The 19,797-nt window shown below is 34.9% G+C and overlaps 1 protein-coding gene across 1 annotated transcript in view; it reads left to right on the forward strand.

The window, feature by feature from the left end:
- Positions 1 to 1,280: 1,280 nt before the first annotated feature.
- The window catches only part of heca (headcase), a 57,266-nt gene continuing 38,749 nt past the window's right edge, over positions 1,281 to 19,797 (forward strand). The window contains exon 1 of the mRNA XM_053756286.2: positions 1,281 to 2,033. Within this exon, the coding sequence (XP_053612261.1) occupies positions 1,444 to 2,033 (590 nt within the window). The 5' untranslated portion in view covers positions 1,281 to 1,443. The remainder of the gene's footprint in view (positions 2,034 to 19,797) is intronic.

Below are 19,797 nucleotides of genomic sequence, written 5' to 3' on the forward strand. Positions count from 1 at the left end.
CATTAAACAGGGGAATTCAAAGGGACACGTGTGAGGCAAGTGGACCCTCGGCGGTCCTACCAAAATAATGCGTAATACCGCGTTAAAAAAGTTCTGTATTTTTCTCAGTCGAATACCTCAGTAAAAAAAATCTGTACTTTTCTTAGCCGTGTCGTGAATGTAAACATCTCAGCGATTTGATATCAGATTTTGGTCATTTTGCCATGGTGTAATGGACTAAAAGTTAAAGCAGAAAATCGGATAGATGACAAGCTCAGAAAATTGTAAAAAATATATGCTCTAAATAAATATATATTAATATATTATATAAATATAAATATATATGCTCTTGATAAAGTATACCTTTAGTTAAATTTATTGTCATTGTGTAAAACTTGGGAAAGTCCATATTATAAAACTGTCATTGTCACAGTAAATTTTTCACTTGTGTTTTAATAATACCTATCATCTGTACATGTATTGTACACTTGTACAGGGTGTAACAAAATATCTAGTAGATAGTACCTTGGTTGTGTGAAGTTTTCTTGTATACCTACTTATAAATACATATTGTTATTGCAATAACTTGTACCTAATTTTGGTTTAGTTAGTAAGCCTAATAAATATATTTGATGTGATGAAATTAATGAAATCATACACGTTTATTGTACCTATTGAACTCCCAACGAAAATCACAATTATTAAACCAGTTTCTGATTCAGCTATGATGTGGAGCTCTTTATATTTATTTGTCCCATTAAATCCACGTGTGACCTTTGAATAGCCATTGATTTCTATAATCAGGATGCATAAAAATCCTTACGAATTCGGTTCACGGTTGATGAGCAAGGAAAGGGAAATAAAACGCCTTTTATTAACAGAAACCTGTTTTGGAATCTTGAATCTTTGCCAAATAAGTAGCTAGTGCTTTGCTTAAGATATTTTTTACTTAAAAATCATTTCACAGAAGATGTGAAGGGACGCGTGTTGTAACTAAAACAAATCATCTTTCCGGTACCTACGTAGCCTGCGTAGGTATGTAGTAGTCAGCTCATTCAATTCTTGGCTACCGCTTTATATAGAAATATAAATGTTATCATTGCAATGCAATGACAAATCCAATGGTCATCCAATAGCAAGCCGCCCCGGCCTCTGCAGCTACCATGATCACGATGCGAAAGTGAAAATTTGCCAGGCACTTTCTCCCCACCGCCGCTGCCGCCGCGGCAGCAGCTTCGCCCCGCCCCTCGCTTGCACCCCCGCACCCCGCGCGCCGCAAGGTCAGCCCCGCCGGCCCGCGTGCCGTGCAACGACGATGGCGCGGCGGCGCGGCGCGACGCTGCGCTCTTGAAATTTCGCTTTCGTTCATCGCGGTTATTAGTCGGCCGCGCGCGCTCTGGCGAGCATGTGTCTTGTGTGACGCGCTCCCTATTTACGTTCGATTTCGTTCAAGTCGATCGCGGCATGGCACCGCGGCGGCAAGGCGCCACCGGCGAACGGGAAGCAGACGATGTCCGTGGGTGCTGCGTTCCCGGAGAGTGCCTTCGCCCTCGGGAACCGGTGCGCATAGAAGATGCGGTCCGCGTGCTATGCAACAACGACACGTGCGCCTCCGGCCGGTACATGCACCGAGAGTGCTTCGAGCAATGGGAAGGCGGCGTGCTCGCTTATCTGAAGTCATGCGGCAGAGCGCGGTCCTGGTCAGAGAGGCAGAGGCATCAGAATCTATGGACGAAGAAGGGCTATGATTTGGCGTTCAAAGCTTGCGGTTGTCGCTGCGGTCGCGGGCATTTGAAGAAAGATCTGGACTGGGCGCCTCCAGGAGCCGCCGTGAGGGCTGATGAAGAGAAAAAGAGACGCCGCCGAGCGAGGTCAGGCCGCACGCCGGTGATAGCCGACGCCCGCACCAGGGCCTTCAGCCTGTCAAGCTCAGGGTCTTGCTCGCCCCCGTCGGCGCCTTCCGAGCCCTCGGCCAGCCCCACTCATGCCCCGACACATGCCGTTACACCCGCTAAGAGAAACTCCAAGCCCGAAATCGTGTCTGATAGAATCAGGTAAGGTCATTTCTTATTAGAATCTTATATTCTCAAATAAATTGATATTGTTTACTTGTTGGAATCTTAGAGTCTTCGGCTTTGGTAGTATTTTAAAAATAACTAAGTAGGTACCTATGTTATTAATATATCAAAAGGGTTTTTTGTGCATTATCTCCGCTAAAAATAGACTGCAGTTTTCATAACTAAACATTGATAAAACTTATCGCCGGCCAACTGATAGCAAGCAGCGAACAACTTTAAAACTCCCTCGAGTCGGCTGGCCAGCAAAACTGGTCCTATAGAATTTAGATAGACTGGCTGGGAACCGGTCCACGTCTATTGAATTTAGATAACATTGCAGGACGTGGCAGGTAAGTGGACATAATGTTTATATCCTTTCGTTTTATAAAACCTGTTAAAATGTTAACAGGGAATGTTAAAAAGTTAGACTGAGATGGGGAGAAACTGGATAGGTAGGTTATCTACAATTAGTAAGGGACTACCCTTAATGTACTAACATTGCCTAGGTATTTAACTCCATCTACTTACCTATGCATTTTATTGTGGAATTTTAATTCTGTTAAGCTGGAGAGTTTGTTCTAGCTTAATCTTTGGAAGTACCTACCTACGTTGAAAAATTAATAATAGCGAAATTCATGAGTAAGACTTTTTTCATCGTGTGATCTACATACCTATTTAAGTATAATATAATAGTTTTATGTTTACATAAATAAGTAGATACCTAATTATGAAAGAAAATCTGTGAGCAGTAGCTTAGTTATAAATAGATTGGAGTTAGAGATTGCAAAGAAAGTTTATAGAAATTATTTTCAAAATTTATATTCGAAGCAATCAAATTTGTCTTTTTATGCTTACCTACCTACCTATGCTCACGTTATAGGTAGGTCCATATGTTTAACTATGTTTTAACCTGTGGTTTCTATAATGTACGATATTTTTTTGTATAAAAATGAAATTGATCAATTCTATTCATGCTCAATGGATATTAATTACAGGAGATACCTACCTAATATAATATTTATTATTCACATGTCTCGTTAAAATGTACTGAATTACCTACCTAGGTACCTACTTGATTCTATGGATAGGTTCACGAAACATTATAATGCGTTTGTTTATCGGCAAACAATGCGCCCAACTTTGACGGATTCGGCATGGTACATTGCTGGTTTTTATTGCGCTAAATAAAACTTCTCATACAAACTATGCAATGTTCATTCTATCTCGTCGGCATCTGAGTTCGGAGATAGTGTGTAGCCGCCATAAAAAAGGTGGACAATCTTGAGGTGTCTTTTTATTCAAAATAGGTACTCACTCATACATTTTAAAAATTCATAAACAATTTACAATAATAGTGTTAATTATTATTAGAAAATACTTTATTGCAATGTGCGAAGATTTTTATTTTTTAAATTGAATATTTCGCTAATGACATGTCAAGATTGTTTTTCTTTATTTGGTGTGTGAATGAACAAGATTAAACCTACTTTATGCACCTATTCTTTTGTTCCGTGAATCATTACAATTCACCATTCGAGTAGGTTTGGGTGCCTGAATAAACAACATCGCTCTTCAGATTCACACTATGACAAAATGGCCTTGAAGAAAAACTGCGCACGATTTTTTCCAGCCTTCCAAGATCTATCAAACTTAGATTGATCCGAGGTTGCGCTTTGACAAGGCACGCTCTAGTTTTTATTCAAATAACGACGAAAACGTGTTTTTGTTCCAAAAATAACAACACAAAATAAAATTTTGTTTAATTTTATCTTTGCTTAAGTATAAACGCTAAATTAATAGGTATTTCGTTCAATTATAAAATCAATTTTCATATATTATAAAAAAATCTACATACAATAAGCTAAGTTAATTATAAATAAATCGTGAATTTCGAAAATAATAATAAATGAAAATAATCTGTTTCGCTTCCGTAGAAAAATCAACGCGGGCGAAGTCGCGGGCAAAATCTAGTATTCAAATAAATTAAGTAGGTATTTTATTTGCATTTCTAACAAATTTTAAATATATTTCCGCTCTCATATTTGTTTCAATACTAGGTTTGAAAATGGAACAGCCGAAATGGCAATACATCAAAAACAGGTGAGCTCTCTACCTGTATTTCCGCAAACGTCAAAGCGTCGAATTACCATTTTCGTTTTAAAAAAACTTACACAACAATTTTTGCATTCGGTTGTTAAGAGGAGTCCGTTCGTGAATTTATTTATTATGAAACTTTTAAGATCAATTAGTTAACTATTTATTATAGGCAAGCGTATATTTTCCTTTTCTAAAATAATATCATGGTATTTCGAAAAATAATAGATAACTGCAAATTAAATTTTAAAAAATTCAAATAACTGAATTAGCTTTCAACGTTTTACTTATATTCGCATAAAAAACGACGAAATGCAACTACTGCAAGTAGCAGTAGTTTGTAGCTTGTGAGAAATAACTATAAATATAAACTAAATTGACGAGAAAAAGTGCCTGTGAAGGTCTAATTTCTGAATAAATGATTTGAATTAGCGTAGTACTTTATACATTCCTATAATAAATAAATTGTCTGTGTAGTATTCCTCTTAAGTTAAATTCGTTGCACCATACCCAAATTGGTGGGGCCCTAAAAATGCAATTTCGGCAGTGGCATGCATTAACTGCGCTTCGGTGCACATCTGGTTTCCGTTTCCCGTCGACAACCTGGCAAAAGTGCGCTTTCCCGAAATTGCAGCTGGCTGCAATAGTGCTAAAATTGCACTGTGTTCTTTACGACTTAATCCGGACTATTCCATGTTTTTTTTTACTATTTTCACAAAGATTTAATTTGCTGATAAAATTTTGCTAAATTGATATCGTAATAATCACGCCGTGGAATGTTTTATATTATGATGTCACAGGAAAAATATCAACGTTTTTTAAATGAAAACTTAAATCAAGAATATGATTTTGGTTGTTTTTCTATGGGAAATGAATGGAAGTTTTTATATAATAATTTGCATTGAAAATAACACAAGTAAATAATGCACGTATTACGGTGCAGCAAAATATGAAGTAAACAAGTTTATCTCTGCTAAAATGCGAGATAAGATCCGTTACATTTTTGGGCGATAAAGCTCATAAAACTCGTGGAGGTTATCTTATCTGGAAGTATTTAGATAAATAATGATTGAAGATGTTTTAGTGTAAATAAATATAACAGTTATGTAATTAAAATTTGGTCACAAAATATCGTGTTCAAAGAATGTTAAAATTTTAAACTACTTTTAAACTTTCGCGTTGCATAATTATATACTAAACAACAGCTTGCTGAGTCAGTCGCCCAGTGACCACGAACCTTTGCAACAAGGTCCGCAACGTCTGGGAAATAAAAAAAGGTATGTGCGAATTAATGTAAATGTTATGACAACTATAGAGTTATATGAGCCATTAATAATGGTCTCCTTGTTCGAAGTGAGATTGCGCAACGGATGAAGAAAAATAATATGTACCTAACGAAATTTGATATGCATATAGTCAACACCCAAAAGATTATAATTGGGTGACTTAATTGACTATCACATAAAAATATTGGTTCTAGGAATGAGTAAGTTGGCATGAGTAAACACATTAATCACAAAAAAATAATTATACTGTCAAAAGTAACTGTTTTACGCTGACAAAGACGCTAAGGATTACGTGCACTCTTATATGGGTTTCAGAAAGTGATGGTAAAAAATAAAAGATATAGCGTGGACTGTTCTATTCTCTGCGGGAATAACAAAGTTTTCTATATATAGATTTGTTCGAGACAGGGTATTGCTATTTTCCACAAAGGGACAAAAATGGCTTGAAAATTAAATTGGCTATAAAATCCTAGCATCAAAAACCGCGAGGTTATTTTTCGTGTTCAATTTATAGGTCAAGTTAATGAATGAAGACTTTATTCACCGCCTACGTTTCAATCAACCGACTATAAAACACTAGCACCTACCTACACTGATTACTCAAAGATCCAGTGAGCACGTGGCCACACCAGATGCATTTCGAGTATTCTACATCAGAATAAGATCTATATTTGCTTGTTACTTTAAAAGAATCACGAGCGAATTATTGCACAATACAGTGCTAAGGAAATTATACTGGAAATGACTCATTTGCGTGCGCCATTTTTTATTGAGTAAATAAAAAAAAGGTTATTTTTTTAGAAGATTTGAAGCTGACTTTGCGACTGACGGTACTTATCACGCCAGCATCAAGAAAATCTTAATGATCTTTGATGACAATCCTCAAATAGTTGGAATCACTCGACATATCCGATATCCCCCCTGACACTGGCAGAAGGGGAAAACCCGAGAAGAGCTGACTAATGTTGTGAAAGATGATTGTACGTGCGAATGGTCTCACAATTAGGATACAATACAACCGTACAAAGTGGAGACGAAAAAGTAGATAAATGACAGCATTTGCAATTATTGTGTACAGGTACAGGTCAGTCAGTGACGTTAAACGTCATACATATTTTGTTGCGTTTCAAAACATATATTTACGAGCGGAAAATTGTGAAGTGCACGCCGTTTGAAATGCAATTACAACTTTTTATTGTTATTTATACAACACAGAGATATTTAAAAAGTCTGCATTTACAACTAGAGTCGACAATACATGCGTCGACAATCAGGTCAAAATACCTAATATTATAATATTTCGGTATAAAAATTAAATTGTGACGGAAGCGAAACCCAAGGGAGTAGCTAGTATCATCATCATCTGCTGCTTGGTATAAGCTTCCTTCGGTTATCAATAATATATAATTTTAGGGCAATAATTTCTTAGATTATTTTTTGTTTAGATATATATCAAACTGTCAACTGTCAATATATTAAACTACCAAACCATCCAGTAATGTGGTAATTCATATGCGTAAGCGCATCTATTTGGCGGGACTGGTAACTCATTGTTACAAATATGGCGCATTGGGTAGGACGATCATCATTATTTAATACTTCTGTAACAAAAATATAAATACAAAGGTTTTTGTTGTCAACAATGTTATATATTTTTTTATTCTTGCTTAATATGTACCATATGTTTAACAAATATTTTAGCTTAGTATACATTTTAAAAAAATGGTGTTGTTTCAAGATGACATTAAATAAATATGGCATAGAATAATAATAATGAAAATAATGAAATTTCGTGGCAAATTCTTCTCCATCCAATTTTCAAGATCCTGAAGCTAGGTACGTGCTAACTAAACTATAAAGGAAATTACTATTTGAAATAAGGCTATTTGCATTCTGTTACCGATCTAGCTGCCGTTCCCTCATTGTGCAGTCACATTAGACAGATCTTGCAGATCTGATATGAATTTTAAAATTCTAGTTATATTGTTACGTCTGCAAAAAAAGGCAACATGCATTGCTTGACGGAAATAGTTTGTGGTATGAGTTTGCGATTGACAGGTAGTATAGAAAACAAATCGCCCGTTGCTGCTTTTGAGTAAATAATGAGGACAGGTGAAGTAACGCAATCGCCCGTACAATAAAATCCATTATGTTGTCCTGCGTGCTTCTTTGCACCTGACAATAACAGCAGCGGATGAAAGTGTGACGTTGGTGCTAAATGGTGTTTAAGTGAAGTATGCATGAAGAGATTGATTAGTATAGAGGAAGCGAGTGAGATTTGTCAGAATCATGGCAAATGAAATCCCTAGGTTCTGTCTACCCTTTTTACTTGGCTCTGGGGCGTACACAGTCGTGAGCGTGATAATATGTATGTATGAGTTAATATTAAGATTTTTAAATATAAATTTACATACATAGTTTAATTTATTCAATGAAATGGATTCGATACTCAGAATAACAGCTGAATAAATTTTATCTCTATGATTAATTTGGCGGGAAGTTATAGTGTATCGCATTTTTAGTCGACAAAAAGCAGTCTGGTCACGTAGTGGCCTTGAGACGAGCCCACCGACCATAGTTGTTTTGTTCAGTCAGCCCCGTAACACAACATAAGTGAGATAGAAGGTCCAGTACATACGAAAACACGCTATTTTTATTGAATTGAAGGTATCGTGAAAATTAATATGACTGGTAATAAAATAATGTAGTACAAATCGCTAATTAGTCTTATATGTATGTATATCTGTCTGATGAAGTTTTAAATTCACTGTTTTTAATGAATTTGTTACTTAAAACCCCACGCTGTTATAACATGCAATCTGCCGTAACAAGAATCTGCCCAAACCAGAATCTATCCTAAACCAGAAAAAGTGCAAAATTGAACGCCTTAAAAACAGATACAGACAGTATGAAAAATCAAATGGGTTTTAAGAATTTAGATATTTTCTGTCATAGTTACAAGCTTTTGTTTAGTTTCACATGTATCGTCAACGGTCTGTACTTAGATTAATAATAAAGACTGATAAAATCTTACAAGTTATATTTATACTATATACTATATACTTGTCAACACAGTTGAAGTTTTCGGTTTACTGCACCAAAATGATTTTAATTACGCGTTCAACGTAACTCATCTCTCTGACGACATAAAAGCTTATGTCAAAAATGAAAAAACCTACAGATATATTTTTAAAACTGTCTTTCTGTATTAAATATCTACATAGACGATATATGTTGTGGCATTTTATAGGCGTGGATCGGCACTTCACTTTGTACATAACCGGTATACAGCTGCGTTGAGTAGAAATGTCACATTGATTAGCTATCACGTTATTTTGGACCGTACATTATTGTCTTGCTGAACAAAAACATCTATTTAAACCCGATATTATTCTAAACTTGATAGACACTAAAAGAGTTGGAAGATAATATACTATCCTTTTACAGCTGTCTATTTCCTAAAACAAACCAAAAGAAAAAAACCTAGAATTTGAATACATTCCCATAGTAATTACCACAGCTTTTGCTTTACGTGTATTAATCACACTCCTAACAGGCCGTTTCACGAATGTTTTTATAATAATAATACTTAACAAAAGTCGACCTTGGCTTAGTTTTTTAACGAATGAACATGTTCCCTCGATGTTTGAGGCGATGACTCAGACACAAGTGGTGCGTGAAGCTTGTACGAGGGGAGGCCTCTGAAGGGTATCGCCGATTTGTATAACGTCTTGAATATGTATAACAAACTCGTTATGAAGACCGAGGAAAGCAACGTCGAATACAGTCACATAATTATGAAAATTACGACTACAGTAATATCAAATCCTTACGAAAAAGGTTCTTGATTGTGGCAAATTTATGTGACATCTGCCTGGCTTGTGTTTTCTTGACATTCATGATTATTTGATTTGGTACTTATAGTACCAAATTTTTAATTATGATTTAAACGTATACTCCATTGTATTGAGTGCCTGCGTGAGTTCAACTGTTTGATAGGTATGCGGTTTTTGACAGATGGTGACATAATAAATCATGTATGCCACTTCTGCTTGGCTTGTATTATTCCGAATTTGGTAAATGCATCCGTATGAATATGGTTTTGGGTGCGTTGTTAATATACATAAAGTATGTTGTATCGTTAGAAACCGAAGTAAAAAAAGTACATATTCGCGTATACTGATGATATCTTATTTGTTTCCTGAAACGAAAACTTTCAAATTATTTGATATTGTTACTTGTAAGTAAATGAATCCGCAATATCAAGTAAAATGTTCTTACCGTATGAAAACTAAGTAGGTTGCACTGTGAAAACGTAATAACGGTAATTCTCCTTGGTAAATTAAACCCTTATATTGTTTAAGTGGTTACAAATTATCGTCTGAGGTCTGTCTGTGTTTCCCGTCGCCAAGAACCGCTGATTTCCTTTCCCATGCAGACCCTGGCTCGTTAGTTCTGTTTTTAGGGCGTGATCGACGCAACGATGCATGCCTGCATAAATTGCATCCAAATGATACACGAACCCTTTATTAACTTCATAAAACGTAATCATTTATATAAACTACAGACTATTCGACCTTCCGTCAAATTTTGGTCCTTATAAACAAATCGCCGCTTAGCCGAGACAATAAGGTTTTGCAATGAAGCTTAAAAAGTGCCGTGTCTCGTCATTTTACTTGCAAATTCACGTGATTATGCAGCGAAGTCGGGTGAAGATGTATTTACGTGTGCATTGTATGCATTGTGTGATGGTGAATAAGCGTAAGCGTGTGGGCACGCACCAAAGTGTGCAACACAGCGCTCCCCTCATTCTGTTTCAAGCGACGACACTAAAATGATCGATGCAACACCACAATGCGTATTGCAGTACGAATGGCATTCACAGTCATAGCCAACAACGACACTTTCAAACTACACTTGATCTGTGCCCATTGCCTGTAATATATACCTTTCCAATCTCGCTTTCGATTCCAAAACATTTTATTAATGCTATATTTTACGACCGCTCTACGTACATGGTCAGCATTGCAGCGGGTTCATTACGCAGTCGAGCGGCACAGCAGCGACAATTCAGAGCGAACTATGCATAATTTAGCCATTAATTCTCAAAATTACTCTTGGAAGTTCTGTGCTCGGCAGACGGTGCTGACCGATGCTATAATATGGTGCATGAATATGCGCTCCATCTCAGGCTGAAATTGCAAACATCGGTGATTCCAAATATTTTACATTTATCAAAAGGAAAGTCGGATCCCGTGAGAGACGGCATCTTGCAAGTGCATTACTCACGGTGTAGCGAACACTCGAATCCAGGCAAGTCTGCGCCTGTTTGAAGCAAACTAACAAATATTTTCTCGACGTTTGCGCTGCATCGGACGGGAGAAAGTTCGTTTAGGTTCAGGGACGAACGGCTATTTGCGTCTCGCGGCCGGCGATCGACGATGCAATTAAATTTGTAAGCGAAGCTTTATGTACCGGCTAAATATACCACGACCGCGCTATGTTGCCGAGCGCTCGTCACTTTCCTCGAGCGTTGGAGAACCCGATTGTTCTTTAATGCAAACGCTATCATTGTTCCTGACATTACATTTGGTTAACAAAACTAGTTCATTGTGAAAGTACTAGGACGTTTAATCACTCGGAAGTTTGTGCCTAAATCCAACGCAAATCATTGTATTCAAATATTGAACTAAATTGCGATAATTGACAGTGTTCGGGAGAATGGATGTCATTGCTGCGGGAATGTGAGCGGTGTGGCAATCGCAACCGTAAGCAAAGTTCAGTAGTTCAATGAGCTCAAAGCGAGCACCTATCGCGAACATTGTCCCTTTCATAAAGGTCAAAGTTTAGTGTTAATTTACTGAAAACCATCGAAAATAAAATTTATAATTCTCTCGTGATTTTTCTTCTTTGTAAAGTGCTAATTATTTGAATTTCAAAAACAAAATATTTTAATTATCTTTTGATTTCCATAAAACTGAAATCTTTTATCTTTTGCCTTCCCAATCAATTTTGGCTCACCTGGGGACATCTTGCTTGTAATACATAAAAATGGTTAAGCTTCTATCATCTAAATTTATTTCATTTACCAGTAAATAAAGTAAGCAATCTAAAGTTGGTTGTCCAGATTTGCCGCATAGCCCGAAGGCGAGATTGGTTCGTCGGAGCCAAGTCCATGAACGAACGAATATATACTACAGTAACTTATTGCTCGCTATAGGCTACGAACAAAGAATTCGAAGTAATAGAAGTTAACTAGAAGTGGCATAGACGCATTATTTTGTCTTCTCATATCTCTCACATCACATACAAGCGAATCAAATCAATCGACTTTTCATTTTCAACCACCTACTCGTATAACTAGGCGAGTGGAGAAACAAAGAAGTGACATGATTGGCATTAAAAATGAACGAGCTCCCATAAAATCCTGGCTTCTTAAATTTTGACAACGATGAGTCTTTTATCACTTTATTTATTTTGTTATTTTTACTGACCGTCTAGAGTAACTTCTGCTTGACTTATTATTTTAAATTCTGTGTCTGGAAATGACGTACATTATTGCTGCGTTGACTTGCTAACTTGATATCATATCAAGTGGGGCCTGTGCAGAACATACTATAAATAATCATGTTAATATCCTTTTGTTTGTATGTCGTTTTGATTGCGTTTGAAATGTTGGTTGCATCGTTTTAGTTTAGTTCTAGCTTAAGGGAGAAGTAAATATCATCTCCAAAATAAAACGTGGTAGAAATTATTTACTTTTGAAATTTGTAATATAACTATGGTACAGAAGTATACACACGGCAGCGTGTGCCGCCAAGTTAAAAAATAAATAAAAATCTGGCGACCGTCGCAGACGTGTGTAATAATAAAACTTTCACAAAATTTGAATGTGAAATACAATGAAGAATGCAGTTGTGCAGCGTTGCAGTATTATATAAGTGTCGGGTTGCCGTGACTGACGTCTTGGCGTGTCATAAAATAGCGTTTTATATTTGTTGTGCACTAACAATTACTGCCGGTGTCAACGAAGACATTGTTGTCTGTTTGTCGTATTCCTCGACTCAACGACAATAATAATCATTCATTATACTATACCTCTATAATATGTGAACATAAGAAATTTATACGGAGCCTCGCATCACTGAATTCTGACTTTCATCTATATATAACTAGATTTAAAAAATCAAGGTGTTTAATTTTGTTAGATTTAATATAATATTTTTTATTGAATCCAATGAAGAAAATTAACTTGTTTTCTGTTTGAAAGAAAGAGTTTTATTCGATTGTCAACTTAAATTTCAATATAATTTATATGTATTGCGAATGTATTTACGCGTTATGTAATTACGTTGAACGATAATCAATTATCGTTTGTAATTTAAACATAATATTTAAGTTCTGTTGTAGAAAATTAAGACGACAGCTGCTAGTCAAAGCTAAAAAATATTTTAATCTATTATATTCAAAACCTACAATTACTAGGCCATTATCTACTAGAAACAAAAAACTTCAAGTAAAAAACCTTCACTCACGTAATAACCACACTAAAATCGTGACTAGTTTTTAGTTTATAATAAACAGAATGATATAAATTACGGTTTAGCAAAATGCGCCAATTTGTTCTTGACATTATCATATTTTTTACCAATAAAAAATAAATATTTCTGTTTATATGCGGAAGTAAATGAACAAGTTGAAAGTAAAGAAAGGGAAGGATTTTTTGAAATAAAAATAGTTTTATTTGATTAAACTGCAAACGATTTTCATGCTGCTTTTTGACAATTGAAATAATACAAAATGAACGAACCCATTAAAGTCTAAAAACAGACCTATTAAATTGAGAACTAGATGGTTTTGAACATATGATTGTGCAAAAAAAACAAACTGGTTTATTAATATACACAGTTTTATTAATATATTATTTGTATTATAAAAAAATCTAGGTAATTTATGGAGTTATTAATCGCGCAGTCATTAGTATTTATTACTAACTTCTAAATAAAATAAAAATTAACACATTAGTATAATATATAATGTATTGATATAAATATTATACTGATATGGGTTGTTTGTAAATTTAGAGATTATCATATCAAGCCTCTATATTTCTGTGTAGGTAAGTGTAAGTACGAATACAGTAAATAGTAAATCTGAAGACAATTGCTTCTTGTATGTATTGTTTTAACAAGTGTTACTTTTTATAACAATACTAAAAATGTACAATGTACAATTGTAAAAAATCAGGTTTGGTGAGGTGTACCTCACAATCAGCACATTAGTTACGCACCATAAAGTGAAAACGACAAAGTGTTTCTGATGACTCATCATTTGTGCATATCCTCATGTGTTTATACATTTAATAGATGTTGCCCGGGGCTTCGCTCCCGTGGGAATTTTGAAATAAAACATAGCCTATAGTAATCTTGGACAATGTACCTTTCTAATGGTGAAAGAATTCTTGAAATCGTTTAGGTAGTTTCGGAGGTTACCACAATTAAATATACAAAATTTCAAGTAGCGTGTTAGTATTAAAATTCGTCAACGTTCGTCCAGTGGCCCAGTCGTCTATTTCGAGTAACAAAAATTCATCTACATAAGTAATGTTGGTAGACTGACATTAAAAAATATCTCGGCTCTGGTAACGGCCGACTGAGCACGATCATTTTACTTTACATACAATGGAGATAGCCTGTCTTCGCCCGCCACGCCCCCGCTCTCAATTGATCTAATTGCCTAATTATTTTTATTACTCGTTTGTTTCGCCTGCCTCTATTTATAACAATTTTTCAATTGACCTTTGTGCGTTGTTGATTTGACTTTTGCTTCTAAAGAACAGAGAGACATTAGGTACCTATGTTACAATTGAATGATAAACATAACATTCGGAAATTCGTAACGATCCCCGATCCTCACTTATCAGCAAAAAGTATTTGAAACTGCACTAAAACAACAAAAGCATATCTGAATTATTATGAAATTGATATAGGTAACTGGTAGATATATTTTTTTGCATGTTTTTTGCAGCGAATACCTATTACGAAAGATTACGTGTCGCTCACAAATTAAATTGTGTACAGAAAAAGCCCGTGTAAAAGTTTTCACGGCCATATTACTAATTTGCCCATTGACATCACATAAACCGTCGTGAATTGGAAACAAAATTTATTTATCGGTATTTTCTAAGCGATGGGAATTTCAAAAAGAAAGTCTTCGTTATATGTTTGGTATCTTAATTTTTTGTGGTGACTTGGTTAGCTCGCGTTCATTTTATGCCAAAAATCGTGCGCAATAGTTGCCGGCGGCGGCGGTGGCGGTGCGGGCGCGGCGTGGTGCGGTGGCGCGATTATCGAATTTGGCGGGGCCCAATCTTCGAGGCCAAGGTCTTTGTTGTTTACATCGCACGGTGTTATAATGCATTAGATTTGTAGCTGTCTCGTTCGCACTCTGTTTGCTACGTTTTCCGGGTTAGCAATGAGGCCTCTTGCATATTTTTAGGATATTTTGCATTTGTTTATTTAAAGTTTATTATTGCACTTAAAAATACCTACCTTTGATGATTACAATACATGTTACAAGTGGTAACTTATTGTCTAATATATTCGTTTTTTCATATATATGTTTTTACTCTTGAATATGATCCTAGAACTTATTTGCTGTGTGTAAATTGCAAGTTTAAATCCAATTAACATGGCAACCTACTGTCTGTGCTATTTAGAGTCGCAATAACAAACTACGATTACGATCGCGCATTTGCAGCGATTTACATTTTATAGTGTTTTGCTTCAAATTAGTATTTTGTTAATTAAATTAGTATGATTATTATGACGTAACCGCGAGAACCCACTAGCCTGCCTGAAAATAATAAAAATAACTTGTAATACACATACAGTGCATCACAAGTTTTTTATTTTTACTTAGTTGAGATGTAATCAAATCTTAACTATATATAAATAAAAATCTTAAAAAAAAGCAAGACAAGCAAACATCGGGACAGGAGAAACTAAATTTACGCTTGTAAAAATAAAAAATGTGAAATAGGTAGTGTTTTGCGTTTGTTATGCCAGGCGAATGTGGCATAAATCTTGAAACCTGCCTGGGTATCTACGTCAATTTTTGCCTTTGACCTAACCTTCCTGTGCTTAGCCAATTCATTATTGTATTGACAGAAACACTACCTACATATTTACAATGCAAACATTTTCATGTTTAGTTACTAATTTATTTGAGTGCACACAGTCCATCAAGTTTCGGACATACGATTGTTTGTATGGTAATATAGCCTAGAAACTTGCATGACTTTCATGCATTTGACAAAGTCACCTTGAATGCATTGTGTTGCTTTGTTTTTATTAAAATTCCTTATTTATTTATTTTTTATTTTTTACCGGAAATATAAAAAAAATATACAATACCGGCTGTTTACCCGCGGCTTCGCCTGCTTAAATGCCCTCGGGAACAGTTTCTTCTTCGTATTAAAATGGGCTATCCGCTATTAGTTGAAACAAAATATCCATAGCGCATTTAAAAGTGTCGCCATCTAGTGTTTTATTTGCAAAGTATTTTATTAGCATTTAGCGCCACCTATAATAGAATACAGGTGTTTCGCATATCCCATAATACTAGTTTTTTCGGGAATGAATTCTTCTCCATAATTATGATTGAGTAAAATATTTATGGTTGAGTAGAACGCATGAAGAGGTAACAAACTTACTTTCGCATTTATATTAGTTGGGATTGGGATTGTATATTAAAATGGCAAACAAATCAGTTTCCCGCCACATGGTCATATATTTAATCTGTTGCAAGGGTCCAGCCGGTCTGGCGTGGGCCGAAAGCTCATCAATGAGAAAGTCTGATACCGGTTCAGCTCGGTTTCTGCTTTCAATTTACAATAGATGTTCAGTTTCGCGTACTAAGTCGATAGCTACTGTGCATGTTGGAATCGTTGTCTGGATTTTTGTCTGTCAACTTGGAAAATTACATTATATATATTTTTTAAATTTCTGGTTTTTTTTTTTAATACATCTAATCCAATAAGTTTAACTGCCAGTTATTCAAATTAAAATTATACTAAAGATGGTTGATTTTTTTTCTTTTAAAAGTAGCTAGGCCGTTTTATTTTATTAAATTTATCTTACATAGGTACTTCTGCTACAAAATAAATCAATTTAAATATACATAAGTAGTTAGTAGAGGTACATACGTATGTATGCACTCAAAACGCACGCCCGCACTGATAAATTCTCTGATATAAAAATCAACTCGACAAAAACATGTTATTTTTATTCAAGTGCCAAGGCCAAGTCCGCCATATTGCATCGCTATTTAAAACGAACAGTGTTTGTATTGTAAACAAGCTCTATACGAGACAAGATAATACGAGTCAAGAATGCGTGGTATTATTTTTTTATTTAAGTAGGTACCTACTTGTACCTACCAAGATTATTTTATGAATCTTCTGGAAAATACATACAAAGAATATGAATGCACCTAGGTATATATGCCTATCCACAAATGAAGTTCTATGTTTTATTTATGAAATGAAATAGGTAATTTTTTTTTATTATTATCAAAAAATACTCCTTGTATTAAAGCTATGTATAATAAACATACCTATTTGTTCTTATTTTAAAAACAATTGTGTTTATACAAAATTTTGTGATTTTTTTTAATTCATAAAAGTGGAATTAACAGCCAGTATTTTCATCGTTATCGTTTGTAAACAAACCATGCGGCGTGAATTATAAACTTAACAAATACCTACCTACGATGAAAAGATAAATTGCGAGATTATTTTTATCGTAATTTATGTTACAAGTGAGTGGTTATGTCACTTAATTGGGGCAGTGTTGTGAACTTTTTGTTGGTGAATTTAAAATAACCCATTGTTCAACCGGCCAAGGTTACCTACATAAGTCAGCCGCACTTCCGTTGCTTCAAAAATTAGAACTTTACGGGCGCACGCGCGTGCATGTTTTTTATTTAATTAAGTAGGTACATACCTATATATATAAATTCCAAAATAGTTGTTAAGTAGTAGTATTTTAATTTCATATTATCTCTATCAACTAAAATTAGTTGTAATATTGTAATTAAAATTCAAATTAACTTTGCTATGAGGTTAAATAATATCATTATTCTGTAAAAATGCAAAATTTTGCAATCAGGAAATATATTCTCATCAGGTTACAAAACAAGTTTAACAACTTTATATAGTTATTTTTCTTGTTTCATACGAATACGAAATTCTTGTTCACAAATTCTTAATTTACATTTTTAATAACATATTTTCTGACCTTTTCGTCTTTATTTCCTGTTAATATACATTATTTTAATAGAAAACTCTCAATTGTTATATACCAGAAAAAGCTTCACTTTTATTATGTAATAAACACATGTATAAATACATATAGTCGATATAAACGAAGTAAACAGACGCCGATGTTGACACAGTCGAGCCCGCGCATCCGCCGCTCGTAGGTACCTATCTAATTCGGTTGGCCTTGGCAATGAACAACATGTTTTTATTTCGCCACACCTTCAACCTCAATGACTTCTATAATACATACAAGCTAGATTACTCATGTCTTGTACATGTGTATTAGTAGCTGCGCTCTCGGGCTACGCTCCCGCGGGAATTTCGGGATAAAACGTGTGTGTTATTCCAGGTTATATTTTAGCCGTGTACCTACCAAATTTCATAACAATCCTAGTCTAGTAGATTTTACAAACATACATCCACTTTCGCATTTATAATTTTTGTAGGATAAACACTGCGAAACTGTTTTTATTTTCTCTTTCACAGATTTGTGTGTGGGCAAATAATGGCAAATACAACTTAGGGTTCATTTACATTGGACGCCATTTTCCAAAACATTTGTTTTGAAACTTGAATAAAATGAAATCAAAAATATTCGATGGAAATTATATGCTTGTAAAACTATGTAGGTATGTATATCATCTGAAGATTCTTCTCTCTATTCTTATATTATCTAGTAGAATAGTATAGACCTCATTGTTTAGGTTAATTTGCATACAAACGAGTATCTGTTGGTTGTCGATGTAGGCTAAAAAAAAATGCAGGTCTACATTATTTCCAATTCGCAATTTGGATTTTGTGCAAATCAGTAGTAGCGATGCGTCATTTGTTTTCGCGTTATTTAACACTCGACCTTGACAGAATCTCGCTAACTAGATTTTTCTAAGCACTTTTTTACTGTTCATACCTATCTATATCGTGAAATATTTTTTTTTTTATTTCTTTCCATTTTGTTCTTCATTTGCTTGTCACGATTTTCACCTGAATATAATTTCTGTATGTTCGTTCATGTTGAAATTATGAATGGTTACATTAATGTCTTTACGCGTTGCATGATAAAAAGAAAAATAAAATAAAAATATAACATAATAATAAATTGGTATCGAACGATATCATTTTAGGTTTTTTTATTAGCCTATAGTGTACTACTGCTGGACAATGGTCTCCACTGTAACCCTGTCTCTATATCTATTCATCTCTGTCTGTCGAATGTAGAAATTATTTAATTTTTTTATTTTTATTGAGCACTTTGAATTGTAGCGTTGGGAAAAAAGGAAATTATTTTTCTGGAACGAAAAATGTGGGACAAGTGTTACATTAATCTTCGCGTTGAACATTTAACCAGTTGGACGCCACTCGGCCGGCCGACTGCCCAGTCTGGCATTCTCGTCAAGGGTAGCAATGAATCAAAATCCAATTTACGTATTTCATTTTACGATCGTTCTGACATTTCGTGCTGGTAATGCAGGTATTGAAACGAGTCGTAATCCCATTACGCTGCTTTGTCACGATCACGCAGACAGGCAGGTTGTATCTGTTTTAGTTGAAGCTTTTACACAGGGTCAATCGACCCGTGCTTACTGGTCCAAAATATGGTTTTACCCGCGCAAAACAATAATGAAAGGTACACCTAAACATTAAGAATCACATTATCTATTAGTGAACAGTACAAAAATCGTTTTAAGGTTTATAGCCTTCATACAGACAGACGCGGCAGGGGGTCAGGTTTTTTGATGAGTGGAAATTCGAAAAGATGAGCCAATTTTTCTTGGTGTTGAGGTTAGCGTGCACAGTGATCATGATTAGATGACTCAGAAAATAAATTGTTATATGTACAATGTTGGTACATTGTGAAAGAGCTGTTTGTTTAAGACTTTGATAAAATCCAAGTAGGTACTTTTTTAAATGAAAAACGCTCTGTTTGTCTTTCATGACGTGCCTATTTGCGAATAGTTTCTCGTTTGTGGATATTTCAACACATATATACAAATACGTATATTGTATGTTTTGTATATTTATTTTACCTATAAAGCCTTATTACTATTACAATAATATTATG

This window comes from Plodia interpunctella, chromosome 16 (assembly GCF_027563975.2).
Source record: "Plodia interpunctella isolate USDA-ARS_2022_Savannah chromosome 16, ilPloInte3.2, whole genome shotgun sequence".
Classification (NCBI taxonomy): domain Eukaryota; kingdom Metazoa; phylum Arthropoda; class Insecta; order Lepidoptera; family Pyralidae; genus Plodia; species Plodia interpunctella.